Here is a 27,098-nt window from a genome sequence, read left to right as displayed (position 1 = left end):
TTCACCCGATCTGCAGGGACGCGATCATTCCATGACGCCACATAGGCGTCATGGGTCGGATTGGCACCGACTTTCATGACGCCTACGTGGCGTCAAAGGTCGGGAAGGGGTTAATGAGCTGTTGCTGACTTAATGATTATACACAGCATTATTGGCGGGCATTACCTTGGCGGCGGGCAAATGCGAGTCTCTCCGCTCTCAGAATGATGCGCCGGCCTCGGTGACGTCATTAAGTCGCGCGAGCGTTCAAAGCTCGATTATGTGTTATTCCGTGACTGCGCATCGCTGCGCATTGCCGGGGAACAAAACAAAGGGGGCACCATAGTTTGGGGAACTTTCCCCGCGGCACACCCAACCATGTGTCGCGGCACACTAGTGTGCCGCGGAACACTGGTTGAAAATCACTGACATAGTGGATGTGTGGTTTGTTTGGCTATTTTCTTGGTGAAGGGGGCAAGTTTACTTTTCAAATGGTGTATCGTGTGTGTGTGGGTGCAGTATGAACTGAGATACAAAGGAGTCACCGAAAGAGTGTTTTGAAATAATATAGGATTGAACTCCCAAGTTATGCACTGCTCGGTTTTTGGATTATTATACTCCACTCTGAAAAGTACATCCCAATTGTCAGACTAGCCCCACCTGAAGGAGCTAATTAATGAGGGCAGTCTTCATGGAGACCATATGCTGTATTTACACCATGTGTCCTCTTATGGATGAAGTAGTTAAAGGAGTTGTCCCACATGTGTCCTGCATGTTCTTGCAGGGTCAGACAGTGGATAACAGGCACATTTATAGGATTTTCTCGATAAAGGAACTTATGTAAACACATCAGATTGTGGAAATTCTTATTCAAAGATCTATTGATTAGAATGAGCTTTTGCTAGTGGGAAAACCCCTTCAAGCTGCAGACAACATTGAAGCACTTGAAAATTCAACCAAAAAATGAGAAACAGGATTTGCATAAGACAAACTCTAAAACCCAATCATAAGGCCATGTGCAGCCATAACATGCGACTAACTTAAGTCAAATCATGAGCTGTAGCCCAGACATGCGACCCAACTATAGCCTAAAGGCCCAAGGCCTAGCTGTGTATCTGAAATCAAACCTCAGAACATGAGGCTCTAGGACCAGTTTCGGCATAGTCATGAGGCTAACATCAGCCTTGCACTTCAAGACACTACACCGTGCACTTACCTGTGTTGGCTCCACACCTGCAAGAACAGGGGGCGCTGGTAATGCCAAGAGCCTAGCATGGAGGGAAGCAGCATCACTGCAAATGATGCACAAGCTGCTGTTGGCTTTAGTACCTCTCTCAGATGTCAGCCATGTACCGTTTGACAGGAGGAAGGGAAGGTAGATTTCCCCGATCACGTACTGGTGCAGGGACTGATGGCTGAGGGACCTCTATCCAGAGAGGTGTCAGTCCTGGACTGCTTAACAGAGGGAAGGCCGAGGATCCCTCTGCATCTGTACAACAAAGTTCCACAGTATATCTTTACCATAGGAGCAACCTCATGGTGTCTTTCCCCTGTAGGGACAGGAAAAAGCCTGGAGGATGGAGGGGCCTTTAAACCTCTGTGATCCTGTCCCACTATAGGTCAAGAAAGGATTATCTTCAGTAGTGCTGTCTGGAGTGACGTACTGGCAGCACAGGTTATGCTGAATGTTTTCGCACTAAACTATATATCAATCTATGCGGACAAGCACACAGCCAACAAGGTCTCAAATTTGTCTGAGAATCAGTATGGCAATCCAAACCCAGCCAGGTTTGCCATAAAGGTAAGATTAGTAAATGCTGGAAATTTTTGTGAGACTTCAAGTGTACCTCACATTGGTATACTAAACAAAGCCAACAATGCACGTAGGGATACTAATGAGTCGTTGAAGAGGTTTCCTCCTCATCCATCTCACCTCTTCCTCAGAACTGTTCAACATACAGGTCCTTCTCAAAAAATTAGCATATAGTGTTAAATTTCATTATTTACCATAATGTAATGATTACAATTAAACTTTCATATATTATAGATTCATTATCCACCAACTGAAATTTGTCAGGTCTTTTATTGTTTTAATACTGATGATTTTGGCCTACAACTCCTGATAACCCAAAAAACCTGTCTCAATAAATTAGCATATCAAGAAAAGGTTCTCTAAACGACCTATTACCCTAATCTTCTGAATCAACTAATTAACTCTAAACACATGCAAAAGATACCTGAGGCTTTTAAAAACTCCCTGCCTGGTTCATTACTCAAAACCCCCATCATGGGTAAGACTAGCGACCTGACAGATGTCAAGAAGGCCATCATTGACACCCTCAAGCAAGAGGGTAAGACCCAGAAAGAAATTTCTCAACAAATAGGCTGTTCCCAGAGTGCTGTATCAAGGCACCTCGATGGTAAGTCTGTTGGAAGGAAACAATGTGGCAGAAAACGCTGTACAACGAGAAGAGGTGACCGGACCCTGAGGAAGATTGTGGAGAAGGACCGATTCCAGACCTTGGGGAACCTGAGGAAGCAGTGGACTGAGTCTGGTGTGGAAACATCCAGAGCCACCGTGCACAGGCGTGTGCAGGAAATGGGCTACAGGTGCCGCATTCCCCAGGTAAAGCCACTTTTGAACCATAAACAGCGGCAGAAGCGCCTGACCTGGGCTACAGAGAAGCAGCACTGGACTGTTGCTAAGTGGTCCCAAGTACTTTTTTCTGATGAAAGCAAATTTTGCATGTCATTCGGAAATCAAGGTGCCAGAGTCTGGAGGAAGACTGGGGAGAAGGAAATGCCAAAATGCCTGAAGTCCAGTGTCAAGTACCCAGTCAGTGATGGTGTGGGGTGCCATGTCAGCTGCTGGTGTTGGTCCACTGTGTTTCATCAAGGGCAGGGTCAATGCAGCTAGCTATCAGGAGATTTTGGAGCACTTCATGCTTCCTGGCACCTGCTCACAGTGCCAAAACCACTGGTAAATGGTTTACTGACCATGGTATTACTGTGCTCAATTGGCCTGCCAACTCTCCTGACCTGAACCCCATAGAGAATCTGTGGGATATTGTGAAGAGAAAGTTGAGAGACGCAAGACCCAACACTCTGGATGAGCTTAAGGCCGCTATTGAAGCATCCTGGGCCTCCATAACATCTCAGCAGTGTCACAGGCTGATTGCCTCCATGCCACGCCGCATCGAAGCAGTCATTTCTGCCAAAGGATTCCCGACCAAGTATTGAGTGCATAACTGAACATTATTATTTGATGGTTTTTTTGTTTGTTATTAAAAAACACTTTTATTTGATTGGACGGTTGAAATATGCTAATTTATTGAGACAGGTTTTTTGGGTTATCAGGAGTTGTAGGCCAAAATCATCAGTATTAAAACAATAAAAGACCTGACAAATTTCAGTTGGTGGATAATGAATCTATAATATATGAAAGTTTAATTGTAATCATTACATTATGGTAAATAATGAAATTTAACACTATATGCTAATTTTTTGAGAAGGACCTGTATAATCCTGCTTCTAAAACAGACAGACACCTCATGTCCTGTTGCCACCTAAAACTTTCACTGCTCCTCATCACCAGAGATCCCTCTCCAAATCCTGGTCCTCCTCACCACATCCCCAGTCACTTCGACGTCCCATCCATGATTTATCACAAATTTCTGCAACCTTTCTAACCCTATACCCATTCACCCAGACCACCTTACAGGTGCGCTATGGAACACTCGCTGTCTGCAAACTTTCATACATCCATGACATGGGTAATACGCAGTGCATTTTACCTGCGGATTTTTCAAAGAGTGCAGAAAAATCCGCACACGAATCCACAACGTGGGCATAGCCTTAAAGAGCGCCTCACTACTTTCAAGTCCACAGTCACTGCAGCAAAACAAAGCAGATCGATAACACAAGAGAAAGCTTTGGACTACAGTCCCTCCTCAACTACTCAGCCCTCCTTCTCCAAAACAAGCTTCTCCATTACAGATCAACTTTCCTCTCCAAATCACATCACCTGTGAACTTGACCCAATCCTGCCCCACCTCATCAATCTTCAACTCAGCCCTACAACTGGTGTCTTCCCCTCATGCTTCAAACATGCCTCACTCCCATCTTGTCTAGCTATCGCCCCATATCCCATATGCTTCAAAAGTCAAAACTTCTGATACATGTCCATTTTGAACTGTCCTCCCACCTCTCCAGCTCAAGCACAGGGTCTCACAATGTCCCACATTATGTGGGGACGACACCTAGCAGAGCAGACATTCAGCATCTCCCACTTACACTACCACTATTTGTCAGAGTCCATCAAGGTTCATTTCTAGAACCCCTGCTCTTTATCTACATCTCCAGCCTGGGACAACTCCGAGTCCCAAGGCTTTCAATATCACCTCTCTGAACCAGCTATCACCTCCTTACTAGCCAGAATCCCACAATGTCTGCTGTTTCATCTTTCTCGGCTATATTTCTAAACTTATGGTTAAAACAGAAGTTCCCTTTCCATCATCTAACACAGCCCACCCCCCTCCATCCAACAGACCTACCCATCACAAGTCAATGACTGCCCACTCTACCCAGTCTCACAAGCCAGCTGCCTCAGATTTCTCCTTCAAACCACACATCCAATTCCTTTACACTTCCTGCTGAATCCAACGCAAAAATATCTCCCGAGCACCATATTCCTCAACCAAGATCTGCAAAAAAAAAAAACACTAGTGCATGCCCTCATCTCCCGCCTACACCTTCCTGCTTTGTGGCCTCCCCAACACTGACATCCCTCTAATCCATTCTAAACTCTGCCCCGACTAATCCACCTATTCCCCAGCAACTCCTGTCAATCCCTTCACTGGCTCCTCAATGCCCAGAGACATCAGTTCAAAACCCTAACCTTAGCATACAAAGGCACCCACACAACCTGTCTCCTCCATACATCTGTGACAGGTCATTCCATATCAAGTGATCCAAATATGAATTTTTTTTTTACCTGACGTCTTTAGATTGTTTTTATTTTTACAACTTTAGTTAATTACAAATTAAGTTTAGAATTTTTTTTCTTCATCAGTTAATTTTTTACAGATTTCCAAAGTTTTGAAAAAGCACGAATTTTGGCCTGGTATGGCTTTACATTTTCTAACATATCTCAGGCTAGAAATAAGATAAAGAGGTGGGAGAGGCATCATTTTTCTCAGAACAGCACCGGCTTTCATTTGATGTCAGAAGACTAAGTTTCTTTATATTTTGTTCTGGAGAAATCAAATTCAAAATTTTTTTTTTTTTTTTTTTTTTTTTAAATTTTGATGCGCAATTGTGAAAAAACCTTATGTTTTAAATTTGTGGAAACATGCATGTTTGTTACTTGTGTTCTTGTTTATATTTGTACAGGGATTCAACTTGGGACCTATCAAATTTTTATTTATTTTTTTAAAGCCTTGAATCATCTGACTATGTGTGTGTTTCTTCCTTTTTTCAAATTACAACTTATTGAATTCAACATTTATATGCAACAATAAAGAAACAAAAAACAAATACCAAAGTGCCGGAATAAATACATCTTAATCATCATAACAACTTGCTCAGCATTTTCAACCTGAATGCATTGAACAAGTCAAAAGAATAAAGGTGATAATATCCTCAAGTGTGATTTTCTAAATACAGTCTCATCCTAATAATGTTATAAACCAGATTAAAAGAACCAATATTTTTACCACCTATTTATAGATGTAACAATTTATCCATTATATCACTAAACATGTCATTTAGGAAGTGTTTAAGAATAGTACAGTAGTTAAACTCTCGTTCTACAAAATATGAACTAATCAAACAATTAATAGTAGGTTTTTAAACTGGCCTTTTATCATCAATGTGTCCCTTCTAGTGGGTGAAATGTCATCTTGTCCGTAAGCGCTTACTAGCAGTAGCCATTTCCTGGTGTATCAGAGTATGGACGGCCTGTCATGGTACTTGGCTCCACCTGCGTTAATATCTGATTTTTGTTAACTTTTACAATGTCTGGTTTTCTTGGATGGCACTGGACCAGAAGGTGCAAAACAGTCAATTCTACCTCTTCATTTTCACAATCTTTGGAGAGTCCAGTAGCCGCCACCAGCGCCAATCATATTCACAGGTCACATCACCAGTTGTGTCATCCATTGCCAATCTTGTGCCGCCTTCTACCATTTCATGGACTTCACTGACTTGGCTGAATGAAACAATCTTTGTCATTCCATGTAGTGAAACAGAAATAAAAACAGTGTGGTATTGCTGAGTCCTTGTGATGGGTTCTGCTTCCTGTAACCGATGTTTTCAAACTCTCCTCTTCGTAGTCCTGGTTCGTACAATACATTAACTGGATATTAAGAATATTTTTCTCCCTCCATTTGAGGCGTTGCCTGGGTGTTAAGATTTGGTGTGAATACCAGTCATCTGCTCCACATTCACTGTCTACCCCTGCTCATTCTCAACCCTAACAAAGCTTTCTCCTCTCATCTCCTGCTTCTAATCTGTAACATAATAATATACAGTAATACCTAAAAATCATGGATTTGGTAAATATAGACCCCACACCTTTACACCACAGGCTGAACAGATCTGATTGAGATTTTCAAATTGACACTGTAATAGTTTCATTATTTAAAATATGATCCCATCACGATCCCAACTTGTATTTTGGTACAGATATATCTAGGAGCATAGTAGGCACATGTGCAGTTTTTGACACTTTGAAATAAAATTTTAAAATGCATTTTTGAAAAAAAAGTTCGCATTTGCATGGGTAAAATATTATCAAAAACACTCTTGTGACCTATCTGGTGAAAGCCTGTACAGTTCTGAGTAGAATGGTGTTTCAAAAGATTATTTCTGTGCATCCGCCCCGCTCTGGAACCTTCTATACCCCCCCAACAGACTTGCCTACTGTGGAAAACTAGGAAAAAAAAAAAGTAACCTGAAAAAAAACCTACCTCTGACAAGAGTACAACCTGCAGTAACCCATGTTGCAGCAGACTGCTGCATGACCAGCTCAGCCCTCACCCACACCTTGCAGATTGTGAGTTCTCTCCTCCTGTACCAGCCAGTGACTTGTTTTGTTCCAAGATTACAGTACTTTGTCAAGTATACCCCTTCTCACATGTAAAGCACCATGGAATAAATGGTGCCGTAACAATTTTAAATCAGTTATAAATTTAGTAATCTATACTTTACATGAAGGAACATTAATGCGAACTAGATCAGTAAATGCATAATAAAAAAAACAAACAATTTGAAATTTAAAGGGAACCTGACCCCTAAAATCAAATGTGAGCTAAGCCCACCAGCATCAGGGGATTATCTACAGCATTCTGTAATGCTGTAGATAAGCCCCCTATGTATCCTAAAAGATAAAAAAAAGTTAGATTATACTCACCCAGGGGCGGTCCCGTCCGATGGACGTCATGGTCCGGAGCCTCCCATCTTCATAGGATGACGTCCTCTTGTCTTCATGCTGCGGCTCTGGTGTACTGTCTGCCCTGTTGAGGGCAGAGCAGAGTACTGCAGTGTGCAGGCGCCGAGAAAGGTCAGACAGGCCCGGCGCACTGCAGTTCTTTGCTCTGCCCTCAAAAGGGCAGACAGTATGCCTGCGCCAGAGCGTGAAGACAAGAGGACGTCATCCTATGAAGATGGGAGGCCCCAGACCGGACCGCCCCATGGCGAGTAGCATTACAGGATGCTGTAGATAAGCCCCTGATTCCGGTGGGCTTAGCTAATCTTCGATTTTGGGGGTGACAAGTTCCCTTTAATGCGGTCCTGCCTCAGACTATTAGCAATCCAACACTAATGTCACTGCTATTCCTTATGAAAGCTCCAAAAAAGGAGTGAATATGGACTCCAGTCACCTATTGGAGGGAGCCATTTTAAGTCAGTTTCAAGCCATGTCAAAAAAAGCCATACAAAGTGAATATTTTCTTGAATTGTTGTAGGTTTTCCATTTTCAATAGGTTGGACTAGAGACATCTGACGTGCATAGGATGTTTGGCAGAAATGAAGCCCTCCACACCCATGAACGCTCCCTCCATACAGCTTGTATGTTGAGTGCTAATTTAAGGTGGAGGACCTAGAATGCCACTTAAGCCTCATCCCCGAAATTCTAGGGAGTTAATTGAGGCTTCTTTCCCAACTCATCCATAGACATGAGTGGAGGTGGCTATTGCCAACCTAAACAAAAGGATCTGCTTTTCAAGTCACAAAAGTTGGATCCTTATCTGATTTGGCATCCACTGTCAGGGTAGATTAGGTAGGACCCCTCTACCCATACACATTAGATGTTGTGCCCATCCTGCAAAAACCTGGCAAGTTTGGCTGATGTTCAGTGTATTGTGCACCATATTATGTGCTAGTGCAGATCAGAAGGACTGCTTGTTCTATATCGGAAGGCAGGAGCGGGACTAGTTTATGCATTAAAAAAAAAAAAAAAAAAAAAAAAAGGAAGTTGTCATACTGCTGCGAAATGCAGTTTATTAATCTGACCCAGTGAATAAAACTGACAGACATGAAGAATTTGGCAAGGTGCACCCCGTGAACGCTATGAAGATTAAGAAGTTTGCAAAATAGGTGACATTTCAGATTCAAACAAACAGTCAAAGGCAAGTGTTTTACAGCTTAAAGAAACAAGATTTGCTCCATCTCTACAGTAAATAAGTGTCAAAGGGCAATTGTCATTGATGTCAAGGAACTTGGCTATTTGAAATACAGCTTTATTATGATCTAAACGAAAAGGTATGGGAATGACAGTAACAAACAAGATTCACCACTGAATATTGTGATGTGACTGTAGCAGTCTTAACTTAATTTTGGAAATTTTAGGGAATATTTGCAGTCCCAAACAGCTAAATATGCATCGTATCACATCACCGGACAGTTGCCTATAAAACTAGACTTCTGACTCTGGGCTCCCACTTCATTCACCTCACAGATCATCATCCTCATCTGGCAGTGCTGTGGTCTGGGCAATCTAGAAATAAGGGAAAAAAAACAAAAACCATTTTAATGTATTGCCAAATAGGTGGTGCTTTTAACATGGAAAAATGTTCAATAAAAATTTGAAAAGAAAAGTGTACAAGATTTCATTTAACGGGAAATTACCAAATCAGCCAATAAAGCTTACCTGTAAATCATTCTCATATTGTGCTGCAAGCGCAGGATCCATAACCACTTCTGGTGGTGCAAGAGCAGGCATGGCTACAAATTCAAGGTTGGGATCACCTATCAGTTTTCTGGCAAGCCAAAGGAAGGGCTTTTCAAAGTTGTAGTTACTCTTTGCAGAAATATCGTAGTACTGGGAAAGGAAAAAAAAAGTGTTTCGTTAGTGTTTAGACTGCACCAGAAAATAAAATAAAGCACACCTAAGAATTGCAATCATGAAAAGTGTAAAACCAACCTGAAGATTCTTCTTCCTATGGAACACTATGGACTTTGCTTTAACTTTTCTGTCCTTAATGTCCACTTTGTTGCCACACAAGACTATGGGGATATTTTCACATACTCGTACAAGATCTCTATGCCAGTTAGGTACATTCTTGTATGTGACTCTTGACGTAACATCAAACATGATAATGGCACATTGAGCTATTAAAATGAGATAAAAATATGTCAGTGTGATCAACATCCCACCACAAAAGCAAGACTTAACTTTAAAGTACAAGACAAAGCCTTGTTTGGAAGAGGTTAAAAAACAGATATGCAGTGTTCACAAGTGTTGTAACTGGATGATCAAGACAGAAGAAAAGGAGTTTAAAAAAATATCTTAAGAGGGTTTTAACTTTTGGCAGACAAGTTTCAATAAACTTTGTTAGGATTCCCCTTTATTAGCATGCAGGGATTGATGAACAACTTCAACATGTGCAGTGACTGCCTGTTTAACAGCCGCAGATCCCGCAGCCACAGGGGACTCTTTAACATTCAAACACCCAAGATACTCAGATAACACATTATTCAAGCACAGTGGCTCATCATTACTAGTCACTACCTGCTTCTTCCACTGTTTTATGAGGGATGCAGATGAGAATGTAGTCAGCACATGACCACAACTAACCTAATCTAATCACAAACATGGTCAAATGAGGATCACTTGAGTAGGAAATATAGTGTGCAATATAAACACTGCTGGTTCCCCCTTTAAGTAGATGGCAATCTGAATTGAATGTCAAAAATATGGCCAAGGGGACTAACCCCTTTAAGTATTTCTATCATTATTAGAATACCCATTTACAAATGCTTTAGGCCGGCGTCACACTGGCGTTTTAAACGGCCGAGTGCAATGCGATTTAAAAAAAAAAATATATATATATATAAAAATTTCGCATTGCACTCAGACCAATGTTAAGCTATGGGGCAGCTACCAGCAGCCGACTTTTTGTCGGCCGTTTTCTTCGGTCCGAGACAATCTCTCGGCTCACTCACACCCATATAAGCCTATGGGTGCGAGTGAGACAGCGCACACCACTCGGATATCATCCGAGTGATGTGCGTTATAAGCGGACACCAGCAATGGAGGAGATGGAGAAATTCATTTCTCCGCCTCCTCTGCAGCTATGCTCCGATCCTCCCTGTGCGAGAGAATTGGAGCACAGACGCATGACACTCGGCTCCAGCTCTGCTGCGAGCAGGAGCCGAGGGTCATTAGCATATCGCATGCGATGCTCTCGCATCGGATGCAATACGCCAGTGTGACGCCGGCCTTAGATTTAAGTTTGTATTAACCCCTTCATGACCCAGCCTATTTTGACCTTAATGACCTGGCCGGTTTTTGCAATTCTGACCAGTGTCCCTTTATGAGGTAACTCAGGAACGCGTCAACGGATCCTAGCGGTTCTGAGTTTGTTTTTTCGTGACATATTGGGCTTCATGTTAGTGGTAAATTTAAGTCGATAATTTTTGCGTTTATTTGTGAGAAGAAAAAAAAAAAAAATGGAAATTTGGTGAAAATTTTGCAATTTTCAAATTTTGAATTTTTATTCCGTTAAACGAGAGTTGTGACAAAATAGTTAAACATTACCCACATGTCTACTTTACATCAGCACAATTTTGGAAACAATTTTTGCTAGGAAGTTAAGGGTTAAAATTTGACCAGCGATTTCTCATTTTTACAATGAAATTTACAAAACCATTTTTTTTTTTTTTAGGGACCACCTCACATTTGAAGTCAGTTTGAGGAGTCTACATGGCTATAAATACCCAAAAGTGACACCATTCTAAAAACTGCACCCCTCAAGGTACTCAAAACCACATTCAAGAAGTTTATTAACCCTTCAGTTGCTTCACAGCAGCAGAAGCAACATGGAAGGAAAAAATGAACATTTAACTTTTTAGTCACAAAAATGATCTTTTAGCAACAATTTTATTTTTTTTTCCCCAAGGGTAAAAAGAAACTGGACCCCAAAAGTTATTGTACAATTTGTCCTGAGTACGCTGATACCCCATATGTGGAGGGGGGGGTTGGGACCACTGTTTGGGCGCACGACAGGGCTCGGAAGGGAAGGAGCGCCATTTGACTTTTTTCAATGAAAACTTGGCTCCAATCTTTAGCGGACCCCATGTCGTGTTTGGAGAGCCCCTGTGTGCCTAAACATTGGAGCTCCCCTACATGTGACCCCATTTTGGAAACTAGCCCTCTGGGCAACAACTATTAAGGTCCAATTTCTCCAGTTTGCACAAGCGCCAGCATACGCGATTACTTTCTATGTACCGGAAGTATTTCGCTGCCATTTCTGTGTTCTGGGCCATAGAAAGCGCAATACAGTTTCTGCTTTGCCCACTGTTGGGCAAAGCATACTGCGCACGTGCAAGATGCCTTTGGAATGCGCACGCGTGAAAACTATGCAAGCGCTGAAATTCACAGCAAGGAATGCGCAGAAGCAACCGGGCGGGGGGGGGGGGGGGGGGGATTACACCAAGCCCCGCCCATCGGACCAAACATATTACCATACAGCGCAGGAGGAATAAAAAGGATATTCATGGATCATACGCGAAGCGTCAGTGGGTATTAGAAGTACTTGTGTAACGCATAGAGGTCACTGAATTGAATGGTATTTTTACCTGTTAGCCCAAACTGGTGACAGGTTCCCTTTAAAGGGAAATTAACAGCAGATACAAGTTACCCATGGATCAGGCAACATGTATCAGACACCACCCGTATGATTCCACCCATGTGTTTAACTCTAAGGCTATTTGCACACGTTCAGGGTTTTTCGCATTTTTCCATGGGAAAAAATGCTTAAAAAACACGCATACATAAGTAACCCATCATTTTTAATGCATTCTGCAATTTGTGCACGTGTTTCCTCGAGAAAAAAAAAGCATTGCTGTAAAAAAAAAAAAAAAATAAAAAAAGGTAGCATGTTCATTAATTTTGCGGATTTTTCACGTTTGCCGCTATTTAATGCATTGGGAAGCTCCGGGGAAAAAAAAACAAAAAAAAAACGGCATGCTGATTTCTTGCAGAAAATGTCCAGTTTTGTTCAGGAAATTTCTGCAAGGAATCCTGACGTGTGCACATAGCCAAACACTGCAGCGTTTCAAAGAAAAAAAAACAAAGTTTAACAGCTGGCATGGCAAAACACAAGTAGGGGCGGCAGGCTGAGATCTAAACCTTCTTCACTATGACTTACAGCTGGGTACAGGCATTTTTCTGTTTGCTGCTTACTTTGCACTATAGCACCTTCTCTTAAATACGAACTTTGCATCTAAGCTCCATCTCACTTGGAGTATGATACCCCTATTGGGCTAATGCAAATGAGACTTTTTATATACATCCTGTCTACTGCTAGATTACCATAGTGCTCCATATATTGATGCCTTTTGCTATAATCATTGGCTGTTTTGTGCTTATTGGCCAATTTAATTTTGTACTTTACCCTGGCTAACTCTCCAATTTATGATCCCTAATTTTTTCCTGCTTTGGTAGTGTTACTCTAATGAATACATGTTTAGATTGAATTAATGAACACTACACAGGTATTTAAATACTCATGACCTCTGTTTTACATTATGTGTGGTGTTTTGTGATATCTGAAGTTTGATTTTTGATTTTTTTTCTGATTTGTTGATGCCTATTTTGGGAAACTACAGTTTGAAAAGGACACCCCCCCCACCCCCAAACTATGTCTGGGATGAATGATCACAGCCCATTCACAGGCTTGACCAGATACCTTAATCATTGGGAGGTTCTGATTTGAAGGGCTATTCCCATTTCCAGGATCCTGTGCCAGTATGTAGTAGGTGTAATATTAGCAGTTACCTTTAATTAGAAATGCAGCATAGTTCTTCTGATTCGCCATGTCTTTCCTTGTGTGCAGGCATTGCAGCAGGTTAGGCATACATGGTTACAACTAGTGAGGAGCGACTATACTCGGTACTCGAGATTTCCCAAGCACGCTCGGGGGTCCTCTTAGTATTTGTAAGTACTCTTGAGATTTAGTTTTCAGCGCCGCAGCTGAATGATTTACATCTGTTAGCCAGCATAAGTACATGTGGGGATTCCATAGCAACCAGGCAACCCCCACATGTACTTATGCTGGCTAACAGATGTAAAATCTTTCAGCTGCGCCACTGAAAACTAAATCTCAAAGTACTTACAAATACTCAGAGGACCCCTGAGCGTGCTCGGAAATCTCAAGTACCGAGTATATTCGCTCATCACTAGTTACAAGCACTGATTTAGCAACTAGCTAAAGTCACTAATTCAGTCGTCGTAACCATGTATGCCTAGCCCTCTGCAATAGTAAAAATAAATTGGCACACGAATAGTGGTATAAGTGAAGGAAATTTAATTCAAAAGTGCATACAGTAGTCACAAATGTTTCGGTCAACAGCAACCTTCAGTGTACTATATGATACTCTAGACAATCATGGGATATCCTTATCCCTGTGAGAAATATACTCAGTCTATTAGATTATATACAGAACGCTGGTATAGCATCAGCTGCAGGGCTGGCTTGTCAAAGATAAAGGGTGAAAAATTCCTAAACGGAGTATCCACTGCTTGTCAATCAGGACCTGATGGAAGTCGGCCGTAGACCAAAACGTTTGTGACTACTGTACTTTTGGATTAAATTTCCTTCACTTCTGCCACAATTCGTGTGCCAAGTTATGTTTACTATACCACAGGGTTTGGGAACCTACTTGGGCACCCTATTCCACGGCTGTGCAGATTGTTGCTTTTTGATAACCCACTGCAATGCCTGCACATGAGGAAAGACATGGCGACTCAGAAGAACTATGCTGAATTTCTAATTAAAGGCATCTGGCTAATATTACACACCTACTAAATATTGGCACAGAATCTTAGAGACGGGAATACCCCTCTTAAGGCTGTGACATGAATTCTGATTTGACCCTCCTTTTTAGGAGCAGACATACAGAATTCCATGTCCAAAACTCAGCTGTGTAACTGAAGATGAGGCAGAGGGATCTCAATGACTGGGTGACTGCAATTTTAGTCTGCACTGGTTTCCTCGGTAATTTATTGCCTGCATAATCATTTCATCTTAGGAAAAAAAAAAAAAAAAAAACATACAATAGTGAACAGTAACATGATGGCAAGACTGACAGGGCGATTTAGCTTAAAAAATTTTTTTTTCCCCATAATACACATTAGACAATCCTAGTTTGATAGAAAAATTAAACTTTAATCAAGAATGACAAACCATTTAAAATCTTACCCTGAATGTAATAACCATCACGAAGACCACCAAACTTCTCCTGACCAGCAGTATCCCATACGTTGAATTTAATAGGACCTCTGTTGGTATGGAACACCAGTGGGTGGACTTCAACACCAAGTGTGGCTACAGAGAATGACAAGATAGATGAGTATTAAAGTAGCCATCCTTGTATAATTAAAAAACACATTTATTCATATGGTGACAATTCATATTAAAAATGTCAAACAATTAGGCTGTATTTGCACAATTCTACTGCAAGTAGCATCCAAGATTAATAGCAAGCTCTAATTCATAGGGAATGTATAATAAGATTTGAGAACATTTTACAAAGCTTCACTTCTTTGGAATTTCAGTTTTGTGAGAAAAAAAAAAGTCACCTAAAGTGAGCAAGACGTATGTTTCTTCAGTGGGAAATAAGCTAAGAACATCCAAGTAAGCTCTGTAACACCATGTGTTGGAGTATACCAGCCTACAGTCCATTGCATGTTCACAGGATGGGTAATAAGTGAATGGACTGAGAACACCACATATTTAAGCTAGAACACAATTTAAATGCCAGTTTTGACCATGAAGGGTTCTGGTGCTACTAACCTGCAGTCAAAAGTATGGAGGTGTGAGGTGGTGAAGTCTGATTTTATACTTATTATCCCTCCTAAAAACATGAATTTGTACTGTCAAGAGTTGTGTGTTCCCAGTCTGGGGTCACCACCACCAGTTTGGCCAGTGACAGGCTGCAGCAGCGCCTCCGAACTATTAATGCCCAGTCACCAAAGCTGGAATAGCACAATACAGAGTTGAAAACACAACAATTTGGAATACAAAAAACAAACCCAAAAGTAAATATGGCACTCTAAGATTTTGGCCCCTTTGTTAGGGCAGATTTTCTCACAAAGTGACAAGCTCTTCTGCCTATACACTGGCTTCTGGTGGAGGAACAAGTGATCAGTCTGGTCTCCTCAAATTGTAAAAACTCATATGGGAAAGCTGCTTTTGTGTTGTAGGATTCTGATGGAGAATGTGTTGTGGCTAACCGCTTTAGCTTGCAATATTTAGTGGACCCTGCCTTAATTTGGTTACAAGCTGAAGGACACCAGTCTGGCTTTATACCAATCTCAAGCCAGTTTTAGGTTTGCAGCAGTTATCTTAACCCCTTCCCAACTGGGCAATTCTTATTTGCATCCTGTTAAGAGCCATGTCTTATTTTTTCTTGCCAAGTAGCTATAAGTGGGCTTTTTAAACAAGACTTAGTAGTTTTGAAATTGGCCATTTTACTGTATAAAAAAAAAAAAAAAAAAAAAAAAAAAAATTTTTTTACAAGTGCAATGAAACCTTTAAATTTCAGTCCATGAATTTTTGGACTAACATTTTTACTTCTATCGCGTTGACAAAAACCATTGAGGAGTAGTCAACCAGGTTAGTTATATTGTAATAAATCAATTATGCATACAGCAATATCATTTATATTTTAGTTTATTGTGTTTTGAGCATGGTTGTTGGGGGTTGTGGGGGGGGGGGGGGATTTTGCAAAATTGCAATATATAGCACTCTTCAATGCCTGCTACAGACTTCTCACAGAAGTACCACCTTGGCAGACCCCCAGCTACCATACCGACCCAGGAGAACAGCATTCTGTTGTGGAAGGCCAAGGGGCACAGCAAGACTGCAGGTTCAATTTGAGCTGGGGACCAGACAAATGTGCAAGTGATTAAATTGTTCTTACAACGACGCTTGTTTGTTTACTTTCTTAGAAAGCCCATGTCAGTAAAATGAGCATCATAATTATACAGCCATTGCATCAGGCAAGTAAACTTACATGAATCCAATACGGTATGGATTTCTAAAGTAATTTTGCCAATCATGTCTAAGCCATTTAATAACGATAACATTTGAAACTGATATTTCGTTAGTATACAGCACAGACATACTGTTGCTTGAAAAAGCCACAGCCCTCCATACTGGAACTTTGTGGGTGCCTGATGCTACAGATTCAGTGAGGGGGAAATATAGTGCATTATACAGTATGGCATACTTTAATATCTGAATACTGCCAGCATGTGTACATACAGTGGCAGCGCACATATACCTCTTTGGCTTTTGTCTTCTGACTGCACTTGCTGTACTTCTGGATGCATGCGCAGTGAGTGACATCAGGGGAAAAAAAAACAAAAACTGACAGGGTAAATGCACCTGGCCACTGCATTGAGGTGTAGCCGCATTCAGACAGCAATTGCTCTGAGCAATGTAAATCAAAAGTGGGCAAAGGACCCAATATGCAAATTAGAAGATGGAAACTCCAAACTCTTGGCCATGCCAAGGGCACACCAAACCTTTTATTTACATTTGAAGCTATACTCAGGCACAGTAAATGCTAGTATGATTGTTCTATGGGCAAATGTCTCCCACAATATTCTATAGCCATTTTAAAAAGCATTAATTAATACCTTTCCCCTCCCCATAGAATCACTGAATAAGAGCAACAAGCACCCACAAAGTTCCAATATGGAGTCTACTAGGCCACCATACACCAATATAATCCACATGTTGTGAGCTAGACTGGGACAGAAGCTAAATGCACTGCAAATATAGCCTAAACTACATTAAAATTTTACATTGGAGGTTAGTTTAGAATGCAAAAAGGAATCCTAAAAATGTTAAGAACTTCCTTATAATAAAACTTCTCCACCTGAACAGAAACGTGTATGTAAGTGGAAAGAAACAAATAATGGGTCATATACCCTTTAGAAAAAACACACTACATTTAAGTGGCAATATGCCGTATACAAATGACAACTTTCCCTAACGGTAGAAAAACCTCACAAATTACCAGAGTGTAGAACATAATGGAAACTAAGCTAATTTCTTTAGAGTCAAACTATTAAAGACATTAAAACCCCTCGATCACATTCCCAACTTAAAGGGCCACTGTCACCCCCCTCCAGCCGTTATAAACTAAAAGAGCCACCTTGTGCAGCAGTAATGCTGCAGTCTAACAAGGTGGCTCTTTTAGTTTTTGATTCAGTTATTCCCTCAATAAAGCGTTTTAAAGTTTGTACAAAACCTGTCCTCAGACCTGGAGGCGGTCCGAAGCTTCCTCGGTGAATCTCCCAACGGCCGTCACTCTTCTCTTCTGGGGATGTGGTCGCCGCCCCCTGAGCGCTGTTTCTTCTTAAATCCGGCGCCTGCGCTGTGCGTGCCTGCCTGCGGCAGGCGCAGTCTTCATTGTCCTTCATCGCTCAGATCCAGGGTGCCTGAATGCGCCTGTGCGGGCAGTGCGGCTCCCCCGCCTTCCAGCGTTATTTGCGGCTGCTTCATTCCAAACGCTGGCAAGGAAACCTGTATATTCCAGCAACGCTGGAAGGCGGGGGACCGTCTGAACAGCGCAGTGCGCATGCCCAGGAACCCCAGCCCTGCACTGTGCATAATGAATAACAGTGCGGGGCGGGGATTCAGCAACAGGGTGGCCGCACTGCCCAGGCAGGCACGCACAGCGCAGGCGCCGGATTTAAGAAGAAACAGCGCTCAGGGGGCGGTGACCACATCCCCAGAAGAGAAGAGTGACGGCCGTTGGGAGATTCACCGAGGAAGCTTCGGACCGCCTCCAGGTCTGAGGACAGGTTATTTTGTACAAACTTTAAAACGCTTTATTGAGGGAATAACTGAATCAAAAACTAAAAGAGCCACCTTGTTAGACTGCAGCATTACTGCTGCACAAGGTGGCTCTTTTAGTTTATAACGGCTGGAGGGGGTGACAGTGGCCCTTTAAGATGGGACTACACTAATTGATTTTCAGCATTAAAGGGAATCTGTCACCTCCAAAATCAGGGGTGAGGTAAGCCCACCGGCATCAGGGGCTTATCTACAGCATTCTGTAATGCTGTAGATAAGCCCCCGATGTAGCCTAAAAGATGAGAAAAAGATGTTAGATTATACTCACCCAGGGGCGGTCCCGGTGCCTCCCATCTTCATCAGATGATGTCCTCTTCTGGTCTTCATGCTGCGGCTCCTGCGCAGGCGTACTTTGTCTGCCCTGTTGAGGGCAGAGCAAAGTACTGCAGTGCGCAGGCGCCGGGAAAGGTCAGAGAGGCCTGACGCCTGCGCACTGCAGTACTTTGCTCTGCCGCCCTCAACAGGGAAGACAAAGTACGCCTACGCAGGAGCCGCAGCATGAAGACCAGAAGAGGACATCATCTGATGAAGATAGGAAACGCCGGACCAGCAGCGGGACCGCCCCTGGGTGAGTATAATCTAATGTCTTTCTCATCTTTCAGGATACATCGGGGGCTTATCTACAGCATTGCAGAATGCTGTAGATAAGCCCCTGATGCCGGTGGGCTTACCTCACCCCCGATTTTGGGGGTGACAGGTTCCGTTTAAAAGGCCTGCAACTGGTAAATACTTACCATAGTTGGACATTTACTAGCCAGTTTACGCAAGGCAGACTGCCATTAACATGCACTACATGGTTTGTAGAAAGCTGCCATTGTTTCACAACTCTGTCCTCAAGAGCCATCAACAGGTCATGGCTATCAGCACTGGTGATGGAATTATTGCAATCAGCTGGGCAATACCAAGCAAATCATGAAACAATGATCAGTTGGTGGCACACTGTTCTAGACAATGCAAGTGCCGTTTACACAGGATAATGTGCTGCACACACAAAAATAAGCTCACCAGATAAATGCTTTTCTTGTTCATCAAATAGTAGGCAGCCTGTGAACACTGCAAGATCGTGAGAAGAGTCTTTCACGATAATTGAGCAATGGACTTTAAGAGATCACCACTATTAGACCAGCGTGTCCTATTCAACACACTGAAAGGGAAATGTCCCTGCTCCTGACAGTTGTACTGACAAACACTTACCTTGTTAGGATGAAGAAGACATTCAACAGATACCCACATATTATACAAGAAGCAATCACGAACAAATTGTAATGGCAAGAAACCATCGAGTTAGAGCGCTACTTACCTACATATTTCTTCTCAAATTCACCAGTCAAGTGACGTTTTACAAAGGTTGTTTTGCCTGTACCACCATCACCAACCAGAACAAGCTGTAAAAGAGAACATATTAGATGTAATGGTAGTTAAAAAAATAAATTAAAACACAAACAGAAACAGATTAGACATTAGTTACCTTAAACTGAACTTGAGGCTCTCCTTGGGCCGCCATAGTTTATACCTAATTAGAAAAAAGCAGATTTGATAGCGTCAGCAACATGAGTAGCCGCATTGAGAAGAGTATAATAGGCCACACATCCCTCAGAGCAGCAGCTTTAGGCCCCGTCACCCCACCCCTCATACACCCACTGCCATGTGGACTAAGGACGCTTTACCCACCAGACCTGTGGACTATGTGGTGACCCCCAGACTCAGTGATGCCATAGGCAGAAGGAGCCCAGAGGAGCAGCGCATCCCTCCATGTCTGGCCTCATACAGCCACAAGTTACACGAGCCCGAGGGGCAGACGACTGATATCCGTGCATTCACATGGGAGAAAGTTCACACCAAATAAATGAGGACACAACCGATATACACTAACCAAACCGAAAGTTAACGTAAAGCGACAGGAAAAACGGCAGAGAGATAGGCGAGCGGCACCCGGAACTGGCGGCCCGGCGGCGGCCTGCGGGGAGGGAGACTCCCGCCATCCACATGTGGGAGAGGAGCGGGCGCTAATGGCGGCGGCGCGCTTCCTGTCCCCGTCCGCACACCCGGGCTCCCATTGTTCCCCACCGGACACATGGGGGGAGCTGGGACCGTCCGCGCAGATACGGGCCGGGGGCGGGCGGGCCCGGATAGTGCACAGTCACGGGCGGCCTATGCCCGGGGAGCCCTCCCCACACGGCAGCGGACACCACTACACACCATGGAGAGGGAAGCGGGCCACCAGCGCTCTCCTTCCCGCCCCCGTCAGGAGACCCTCCACCGCCGCCCGGTCCCGTCTAACTCACCAACGGAAATCCCTCCCAGAGCCTCGCCAATCAGCTAAATGTACACCTGACTGTTACTACAAGTAACGGGGACCCGGTACCACCAAGGATGGCTCTGATGAGCGGCAGATTGTGGCGTGAGGCAGGGCGATGTCTCCCGATGAAGAACTCTCACCTTCCAGAAGCGTCTGTGAGGCAGCGAAAGAAAATGGCGGAAGCAGGATTCAAATAGCAGGGCGCGCACTGGGCGGGAGGGGCGGTCACGTGGGAGGGGGACTGACGTCACTGCAGCCAGCACTGCGGCGCGCGGGATCCAAAAGGGCGGGAAGGTTTTGTTCAAATCACTAGAGGCTATGAGGGATAAGGCTACGTTCACATTTGCGTTGTGCGCCGCAGCGTCGGCGCCGCAGCGCACAACGCAAACAAAAACGCGGCAAAACGCACGCTAAAACGCTGCGTTTTGCGCCGCATGCGTCGTTTTTGCCCGCAAGTTGGACGCAAAAAAAATGCAACTTGAAGCGTTTCTTGCGTCCAACGCTTGCGGCCATGCGGCGCAAAACGCAGCACAACGCATGTCCATGCGCCCCCATGTTAAGTATAGGGGCGCATGACGCATGCGGCGCCGCTGCGGCGCCCGACGCTGCGGCGCTGACCGCAAATGTGAACGTAGCCTAAGCAAGGCAGTCATTACAGGGGAGAAAAGGGAGGCGTGGAGGCCAAATACGTCACGTAGCTAACATCCCACACAGGGAGGTGGTGAGCCCTCAGCCCACATGCCTGTCTAAGGCTACGTTCACATTTGCGGTGTGCGCCGCAGCGTCGTTGCCGCAACGCACAACGCAAACAAAAACGCAGCAAAACGCATGCACAACGCTGCGTTTTGCGCCACATGCTTTCACGTGCATGCGGCGCAAAATGCAGCGTTTTTTGTAAACGCAGTTGCGTTTTCAACAAAAAACGCAGCGTTTTGCGCCGCATGCGTTTTTTTGTGCAGTGAGTCATTCTTCATCCCACCCACGAAAAAAAGTGTCTACACAATAGATAAGGACCACCAATGGCTAGAAGAGGGTTGGTGTTTATGTAATTGTGTATATATACCATGGCAGACATGAATTCCTCCCATTTTGCTGGTATTCATGATGGAGCGTCCCATGGACAGTATCGTCATGGATATGGAGATGGAATTTGCCTTGGCTCATGCCTATGCTGTCGCCTGTTCTCATCAAAGGGAAAGGGAAAAACGGAGATGGATTCGTCGCCGATTTTGGATACACCCTATCTTGGAAGTCCGGGAGAGCCGTGGAGCATACCATAGCTTGTTTGGCGAACTGAATGAGAACCTGGAGAAATATTTCGAGTACACCAGGATGTCTCAGGAGAGCTTCCGGTATCTTCTGCGTCGGGTGGAAGGAGCCATTAGCAGGCAGGACACGCAGCTCCGGAGAGCTATTTCCGCAGAGGAGCGGCTTCTGGTGACTCTACGGTACGTAGCTGTTTGAATGACTGAGATATGTTCGGCTACGTTCACATCTTCCCTTTTTTTTTTTTTTTTCTTAATTTTTTTTGGGGGTGGTATGGTCAATGTACTTTTATAAATTGCAATGTACTAATGTAATTTCTTTATCTTCTTGGCAGTTTCCTGGCTACCGGAGAGACCTTGCGATCCCTTCAATTTCAGTTCCGGATTGGAGTCTCCACTCTCTCCGGAATTATTGCTGAGACCTGCCGCGCTTTGTGGGATAATCTCCGGGAAGAATTTTTACCCGTCCCTACAAGCGATATCTGGTTGGCCAACGCCGAGAAATTTGAGGAAGTGTGTTCGTTTCCAAACTGTATTGGCGCGGTGGATGGCAAGCACATACGGATTACCAAGCCAGGGAAAAGTGGATCCCTTTTCTACAACTACAAAAAATATTTTTCCACTGTGCTGATGGCAATTGCCGGTGCGGACTGCCGTTTTCTCGCAGTCGACATTGGTGCGTTTGGCCGTTCAAATGACTCGCGCACATTCAAAGACTCGGATATGGGCCAAAAATTATATGGCAACAATTTCAATTTCCCCCAGCCACGACCTCTTCCCCACACCGAAGGCCCTGCGATGCCATTTGTTGTGGTTGGGGATGAGGCATTCCAAATGTCTGCCAACCTATTGAAACCCTACTCCAGTCGGGGCTTGGACCATACGAAAAGGGTGTTCAATTACAGACTGTCCAGGGCCAGAAGGACTGTGGAGTGCGCCTTTGGCATCCTTGTCTCAAAATGGCGGATATTAGGATCCGCCATTAATCTGAAAACTGAGACAGTGGATGAGGTGGTGAAGGCGTGTGTGGTTCTCCACAATTTTATTCTGGCCAAAGAGAGACTGAACGTTGATCTCGATGAAACCATAGCCAACCCATTGCCCAATTTCCATGATCATCCTCTGAGGACAAGTGTTGAAATAGCGCAGATGAGGGATCGTTTTGCGGCCTATTTTGTGTCAGATGTTGGCCGTCTGTCATGGCAAGATACAATGGTGTAGTAAACTGTTGGACTGTATTCTGGTGTGACTATGCTAAAAATAGTTCACCAATGTAATGTGCCTTATCTAAAAAACTTGGAACCCTTTGTTTTTAAAATGTTGTGTTTTAATAAAAAAATTTTCTTAATTTTTCTACCCTGCTTCAAAGACAAAATTTATACCATACCATATAACATATTTATTTGTTTGTCAGATCGCCGTGTATCGTTGTGTTTGACAGCAAAATCAACGATACCAGCGATGTTTTACAATGGTAATCAGGGTAAATATCGGGTTACTAAGCGTAGGGCGGCGCATAGTAAACTGATATTTACCCTGTTTCCCAGTGTGAAAGTTTACAAAAAAAACAGTACATATACTCATCTTCGCGTCCCCCGGCGTATGCTTCCTGCACTGACTGAGCGCCGGCCGGAAAGTGAATGCACAGCACAGCGGTGATGTGACCGCTCTGCTGTTAGGGCCGTCACTCAGTCAGGGCAGGGAAGCGGACGCCGGGGGACGCAATTCTGAGTGTATGTACTGTTGTTTTATTTACATTTAACACTGGTAACCAGGGTAATCATCGGAAGCGCGGCGGCCTGCGCTTAACAACCTGATGTTTACCCTGGTTACCCGGGGACCTCGGCATCGTTGGTCGCTGGAGAGCTGTCACACAGACAGCTCTCCAGCGACCAAATAGCGATGCTGCAGTGATCTGCATCATTGTATGTTTCGCTGCAGCATTGTTAAGTGTGAAGGTACCTTTACGGTATGTGTCCACGTTCAGGATTGCATCATGATTTTGTCACGATTTTTCTTCAGTATTTGTAATACAAAACCAGGAGTGGAACAATTAGAGGCAAAGTAGAATAGAAACATATGCTCCACTTCTGTATTTATCACCCACTCCTGGTTTTGGGTTACAAATACTTATGTAAAATCATGACCAAATCCTCATGCAATCCTGAGCGTGGACACATAGCCTTAGTGATTGAAAACACCTCATACACTTTTATTGTTTGTGAACACCTCATACAGCAATGAGAGACACACCAAAAAAGGCAAAATAAAAATGGTAAAAATAGTGTCTGACATTGCATATATGAGTTGTTTGAAGCATAAAATATGTGTAGACGGCGCACGGTGTGACTTGCTGAGAAGTATACAGGTAAATAAGAGCAAATATTGTATTACAACCAAAATTTTTTATTGGGGGGAAACAGAAAAAAAAAAGGGGAAATAAACTTAGGGGGTATCAACCTGTGCCACCATGGGGGAATGGTAGGTTTCTTTTTCGGAATGGGGAGCGGAAAATGAGGATGATGACGACGACGAGGAGGATGTTGACCTATTATAGTCCAGGAGGCTGGATGGCAGGTCTAATGGGGAGCAAACCGCCACCTCTGCAGGGGAGGGAGGAGGCAACACGAGCCTTTGTGAGGTTCTTGGTTGGCTCTGGCTGCTCCTACTGCGGCTAGAGCCCCTACGTCTACTTGTTGTTTGTACTGGAGCAGCCAGAGCCTCAGTGCGTGTCCTCTTGCTTTTGTGTTTTCTTTTTCTTTTCTTTCCACGATCTCCCCTAGAATGATGGCTGCGGGAGGATGAGGGCCTGGCAGGAGCAGGAGTCGGCGGCACACTGCTATGGTGCCTGTGGTGGCGTCGCTCGGCACTTGGACCAGGGTGGGTTGGCTGGAGTGGCTCTGCAGCAGTAGTCGGAGTCATGCTAGCCAGCGACGGTACTACTGGCAGTGTCGCTGACTGCATGCGCCGAGACTGCTGCAGAGCCCTCACGTAGGAATTGTTGCAGTCCTGCATCACCGAAATCTGGAGTTCCGGCGTAAGGTTTTCCACCATGCCTTTAGCAATTGTGCTTAAAAAATGCTTTGCCGGATTTGAGAGCTCGGCTTCCAGGATTTCAAGGCGCCGTTCCATACTGGACATTTTATCGCTCAACGCCTTGAAACCGTTCTGGAACACCGTGCCCAAGTGCAAAAATTCGGGCATGACTGACCTGTCCGAGGCCCGCTGGCGCTGTCGGGAATTCCCGAACGAAGGTGCGCCAGAGGCCTCGGGCAGGGGAAAACCTGATGTACCGGCAGCCGGTTCTCCAGATGATGGTGGTGCAAGCCTGCTGTCGCTGTGGGAGGGCTGTGACGGGTCAGATGGCGATCCATGAAGTTCCGCTTCACAGGGGGGAGCTCGCTGGAGGGTGCTGCTGTGTGTCCTGTGAAAAGATAAGGAAAAAATTAGTCTTCAATTAATAACCTATCACATACGCCAACTCCTGTTAAAAAATTAACATTACATGACACATCAATACATTACAATCCCCTGTCTCTCAGTCTGTGTTGCCTATAATAAATTGCTGATTGTTACCGCCAGCTGACCATTAGGGCTGACGATAACAATCATGGACATACCTACGGTAGAAAATGACTGGTCATTCCCGCTGCAAAAGTCAATGCATACCTCTGTCATCGTTTTAAAGCATTTTTTAAAAAAAAAATCTTTCTTGATGCTGCCTATGCCGCAAAATTAGTAAAAAATTTAAAGTAAAAAAAAACATTAAAAAAAATAATAAATACATTTTGCTGATCTGATCGCAGGAACGGCCATGACGTTAGGATCATGTGATCCAGACGTCATCATTATTCATGCGATCAGAACTACCCTGACTCAGAACGTAACCTGTCATGGACTACAATGACTCACGCCTAACCAAAAAATTACTAATGGGCTATATACCATTCCACTAGGGTAAAAGGATGGCCAAAATGCTACAATGACTACATGGATGGCCAATACACTATGTTCCTTTGGAAATATACTATGTGTATATGTAGCTAGAACGTGTACTATGTGGCTGCTATATAGTGGCCTGGCAATCTACTATGTGGATGCACAATGTACGTGGCTGGGCAATGTACTATGTGGCTGTGCAATATGCTATGTGTCTGGGCAATGTACAATGTGGCTGTGCAATATGTTATGTGGCCAAAATACTTACTGTCGGCGGCCAAGGACCGGTCTTAGGAACTGGAGGGCCCTGTTGTATTTGTAGGGCACCGACTTGGACGCAGCAGCACCACTCCGAGCTTGCTCCTCCGCAGCACGGATCCCCTTATTGAAACGGTCCTTCATGGATCGCCATCTGGTCCTCAACTTTTTCACTGTGAATGTAAAGACAAAAAAATGGTTACATATTTACCATTTTAAAAGGATAAAACAACCGTGAGCGATGCAAAGTTTAGGCGTTGATCGCATCACACACGGTTGTGTTTATCCTGGCAAGATGGGTCATAGCAGCGTATCTGCAATACTCACTAAAGTTGCCTTTGGCCTTCGCTGAGGCACTGTCAAAGCCATCCCACAGCGACTTTGCCACCTCTGCCCACAAACGCCTCGACACCACCTGGTCCATGTGCCGAGGGTCACGGCTGTCCCACAACGGGCCACGCTCCTGGATGCTGGAGATCAGGAGCTCCACATCTATGCCACTGTCTCCTTGGTCCCGTTGTGAAACCTAGAAAAATTAGAAAACAAATAGGTTAAAAATATGCAAATAATAACAACCACCAGTACCTGGAATGATAGGTACCTTTGCCCTATCCTTTGCCATTTGATGAATGTATATTGATGTTTTCTACACCTGTGTTTTGGAATGTTTGTGTGCAGGGAGTTCAACTTTATTTTACCTTCCCCCAATACTTGCTGCCCTGAAAATCTATAATGTATAAAGGCCCCGTCTCACATAGCGATTTACCAACGATCACGAATAGCGATACTGCCTGGCCGTGATCGTTGGTAAGTCGTTGTGTGGTTGCTGGGGAGCTGTCACACAGACCGCTCTCTCCAGCGACCAACGATCAGGGGACCGAATTCAGCATCGTCGAAACTGTCTTCAACGATGCCGAAGTCCCCCTGCAGCATCCGGGTAACCAGGGTAAACATCGGGTTACTAAGCGCGGCCCTGCGCTTAGTAAC

General features: G+C 44.0%; 2 protein-coding genes across 4 annotated transcripts; both read right to left on the bottom strand.

Moving 5' to 3' along the window:
- Positions 1-8,696: 8,696 nt before the first annotated feature.
- RAN (RAN, member RAS oncogene family) lies at positions 8,697-20,940 on the bottom strand. 3 transcript variants are annotated; one of them, XM_077293281.1, is made up of 7 exons: positions 20,790-20,940; positions 19,819-19,863; positions 19,651-19,735; positions 14,682-14,807; positions 9,401-9,588; positions 9,128-9,298; positions 8,697-8,974 (listed from the first exon to the last, which is right to left on the bottom strand). In XM_077293281.1, exons 2-7 carry the CDS (start codon positions 19,852-19,854, stop codon positions 8,930-8,932), a joined length of 651 nt encoding a protein of 216 aa, XP_077149396.1. In that variant the 5' UTR covers positions 19,855-19,863; positions 20,790-20,940; the 3' UTR covers positions 8,697-8,929. The 3 variants fall into 3 exon arrangements, with proteins under 3 accessions (XP_077149396.1, XP_077149397.1, XP_077149398.1); XM_077293282.1 differs by having other exon boundaries at positions 20,636-20,800; XM_077293283.1 differs by lacking the exon at positions 20,790-20,940 and adding an exon at positions 20,550-20,646.
- Positions 20,941-24,333: 3,393 nt separating this feature from the next.
- Positions 24,334-26,725, bottom strand: LOC143812180 (uncharacterized). The gene is made up of 3 exons (XM_077293280.1): positions 26,439-26,725; positions 26,122-26,284; positions 24,334-25,338 (listed from the first exon to the last, which is right to left on the bottom strand). Exons 1-3 carry the CDS (start codon positions 26,533-26,535, stop codon positions 24,360-24,362), a joined length of 1,239 nt encoding a protein of 412 aa, XP_077149395.1. The 5' UTR covers positions 26,536-26,725; the 3' UTR covers positions 24,334-24,359.
- Between the last annotated feature and the right edge of the window lie 373 nt (positions 26,726-27,098).

Source organism: Ranitomeya variabilis, chromosome 1, assembly GCF_051348905.1.
Source record: "Ranitomeya variabilis isolate aRanVar5 chromosome 1, aRanVar5.hap1, whole genome shotgun sequence".
In the NCBI taxonomy this organism is placed as follows: domain Eukaryota; kingdom Metazoa; phylum Chordata; class Amphibia; order Anura; family Dendrobatidae; genus Ranitomeya; species Ranitomeya variabilis.
This window is presented reverse-complemented; position numbering and strand designations above follow the sequence as displayed.

Excerpts from the sequence above, each read along its gene's own strand:
- LOC143812180 (XM_077293280.1), bottom strand. The coding sequence starts at position 26,535 with ATGGACCAGGTGGTGTCGAGGCGTTTGTGGGCAGAGGTGGCAAAGTCG. Across the intron at positions 26,285-26,438 it reads GAAGGCCAAAGGCAACTTTA|TGAAAAAGTTGAGGACCAGA; the intron begins GTGAGTATTGCA and ends TTACATTCACAG. Across the intron at positions 25,339-26,121 it reads CCGGTCCTTGGCCGCCGACA|GACACACAGCAGCACCCTCC; the intron begins GTAAGTATTTTG and ends ATCTTTTCACAG.
- RAN (XM_077293281.1), bottom strand. The coding sequence starts at position 19,854 with ATGGCGGCCCAAGGAGAGCCTCAAGTTCAGTTTAAG. Across the intron at positions 14,808-19,650 it reads ATTTGAGAAGAAATATGTAG|CCACACTTGGTGTTGAAGTC; the intron begins GTAAGTAGCGCT and ends CATTCTCTGTAG. Across the intron at positions 9,589-14,681 it reads TGATGGTTATTACATTCAGG|CTCAATGTGCCATTATCATG; the intron begins GTAAGATTTTAA and ends TCATTTTAATAG.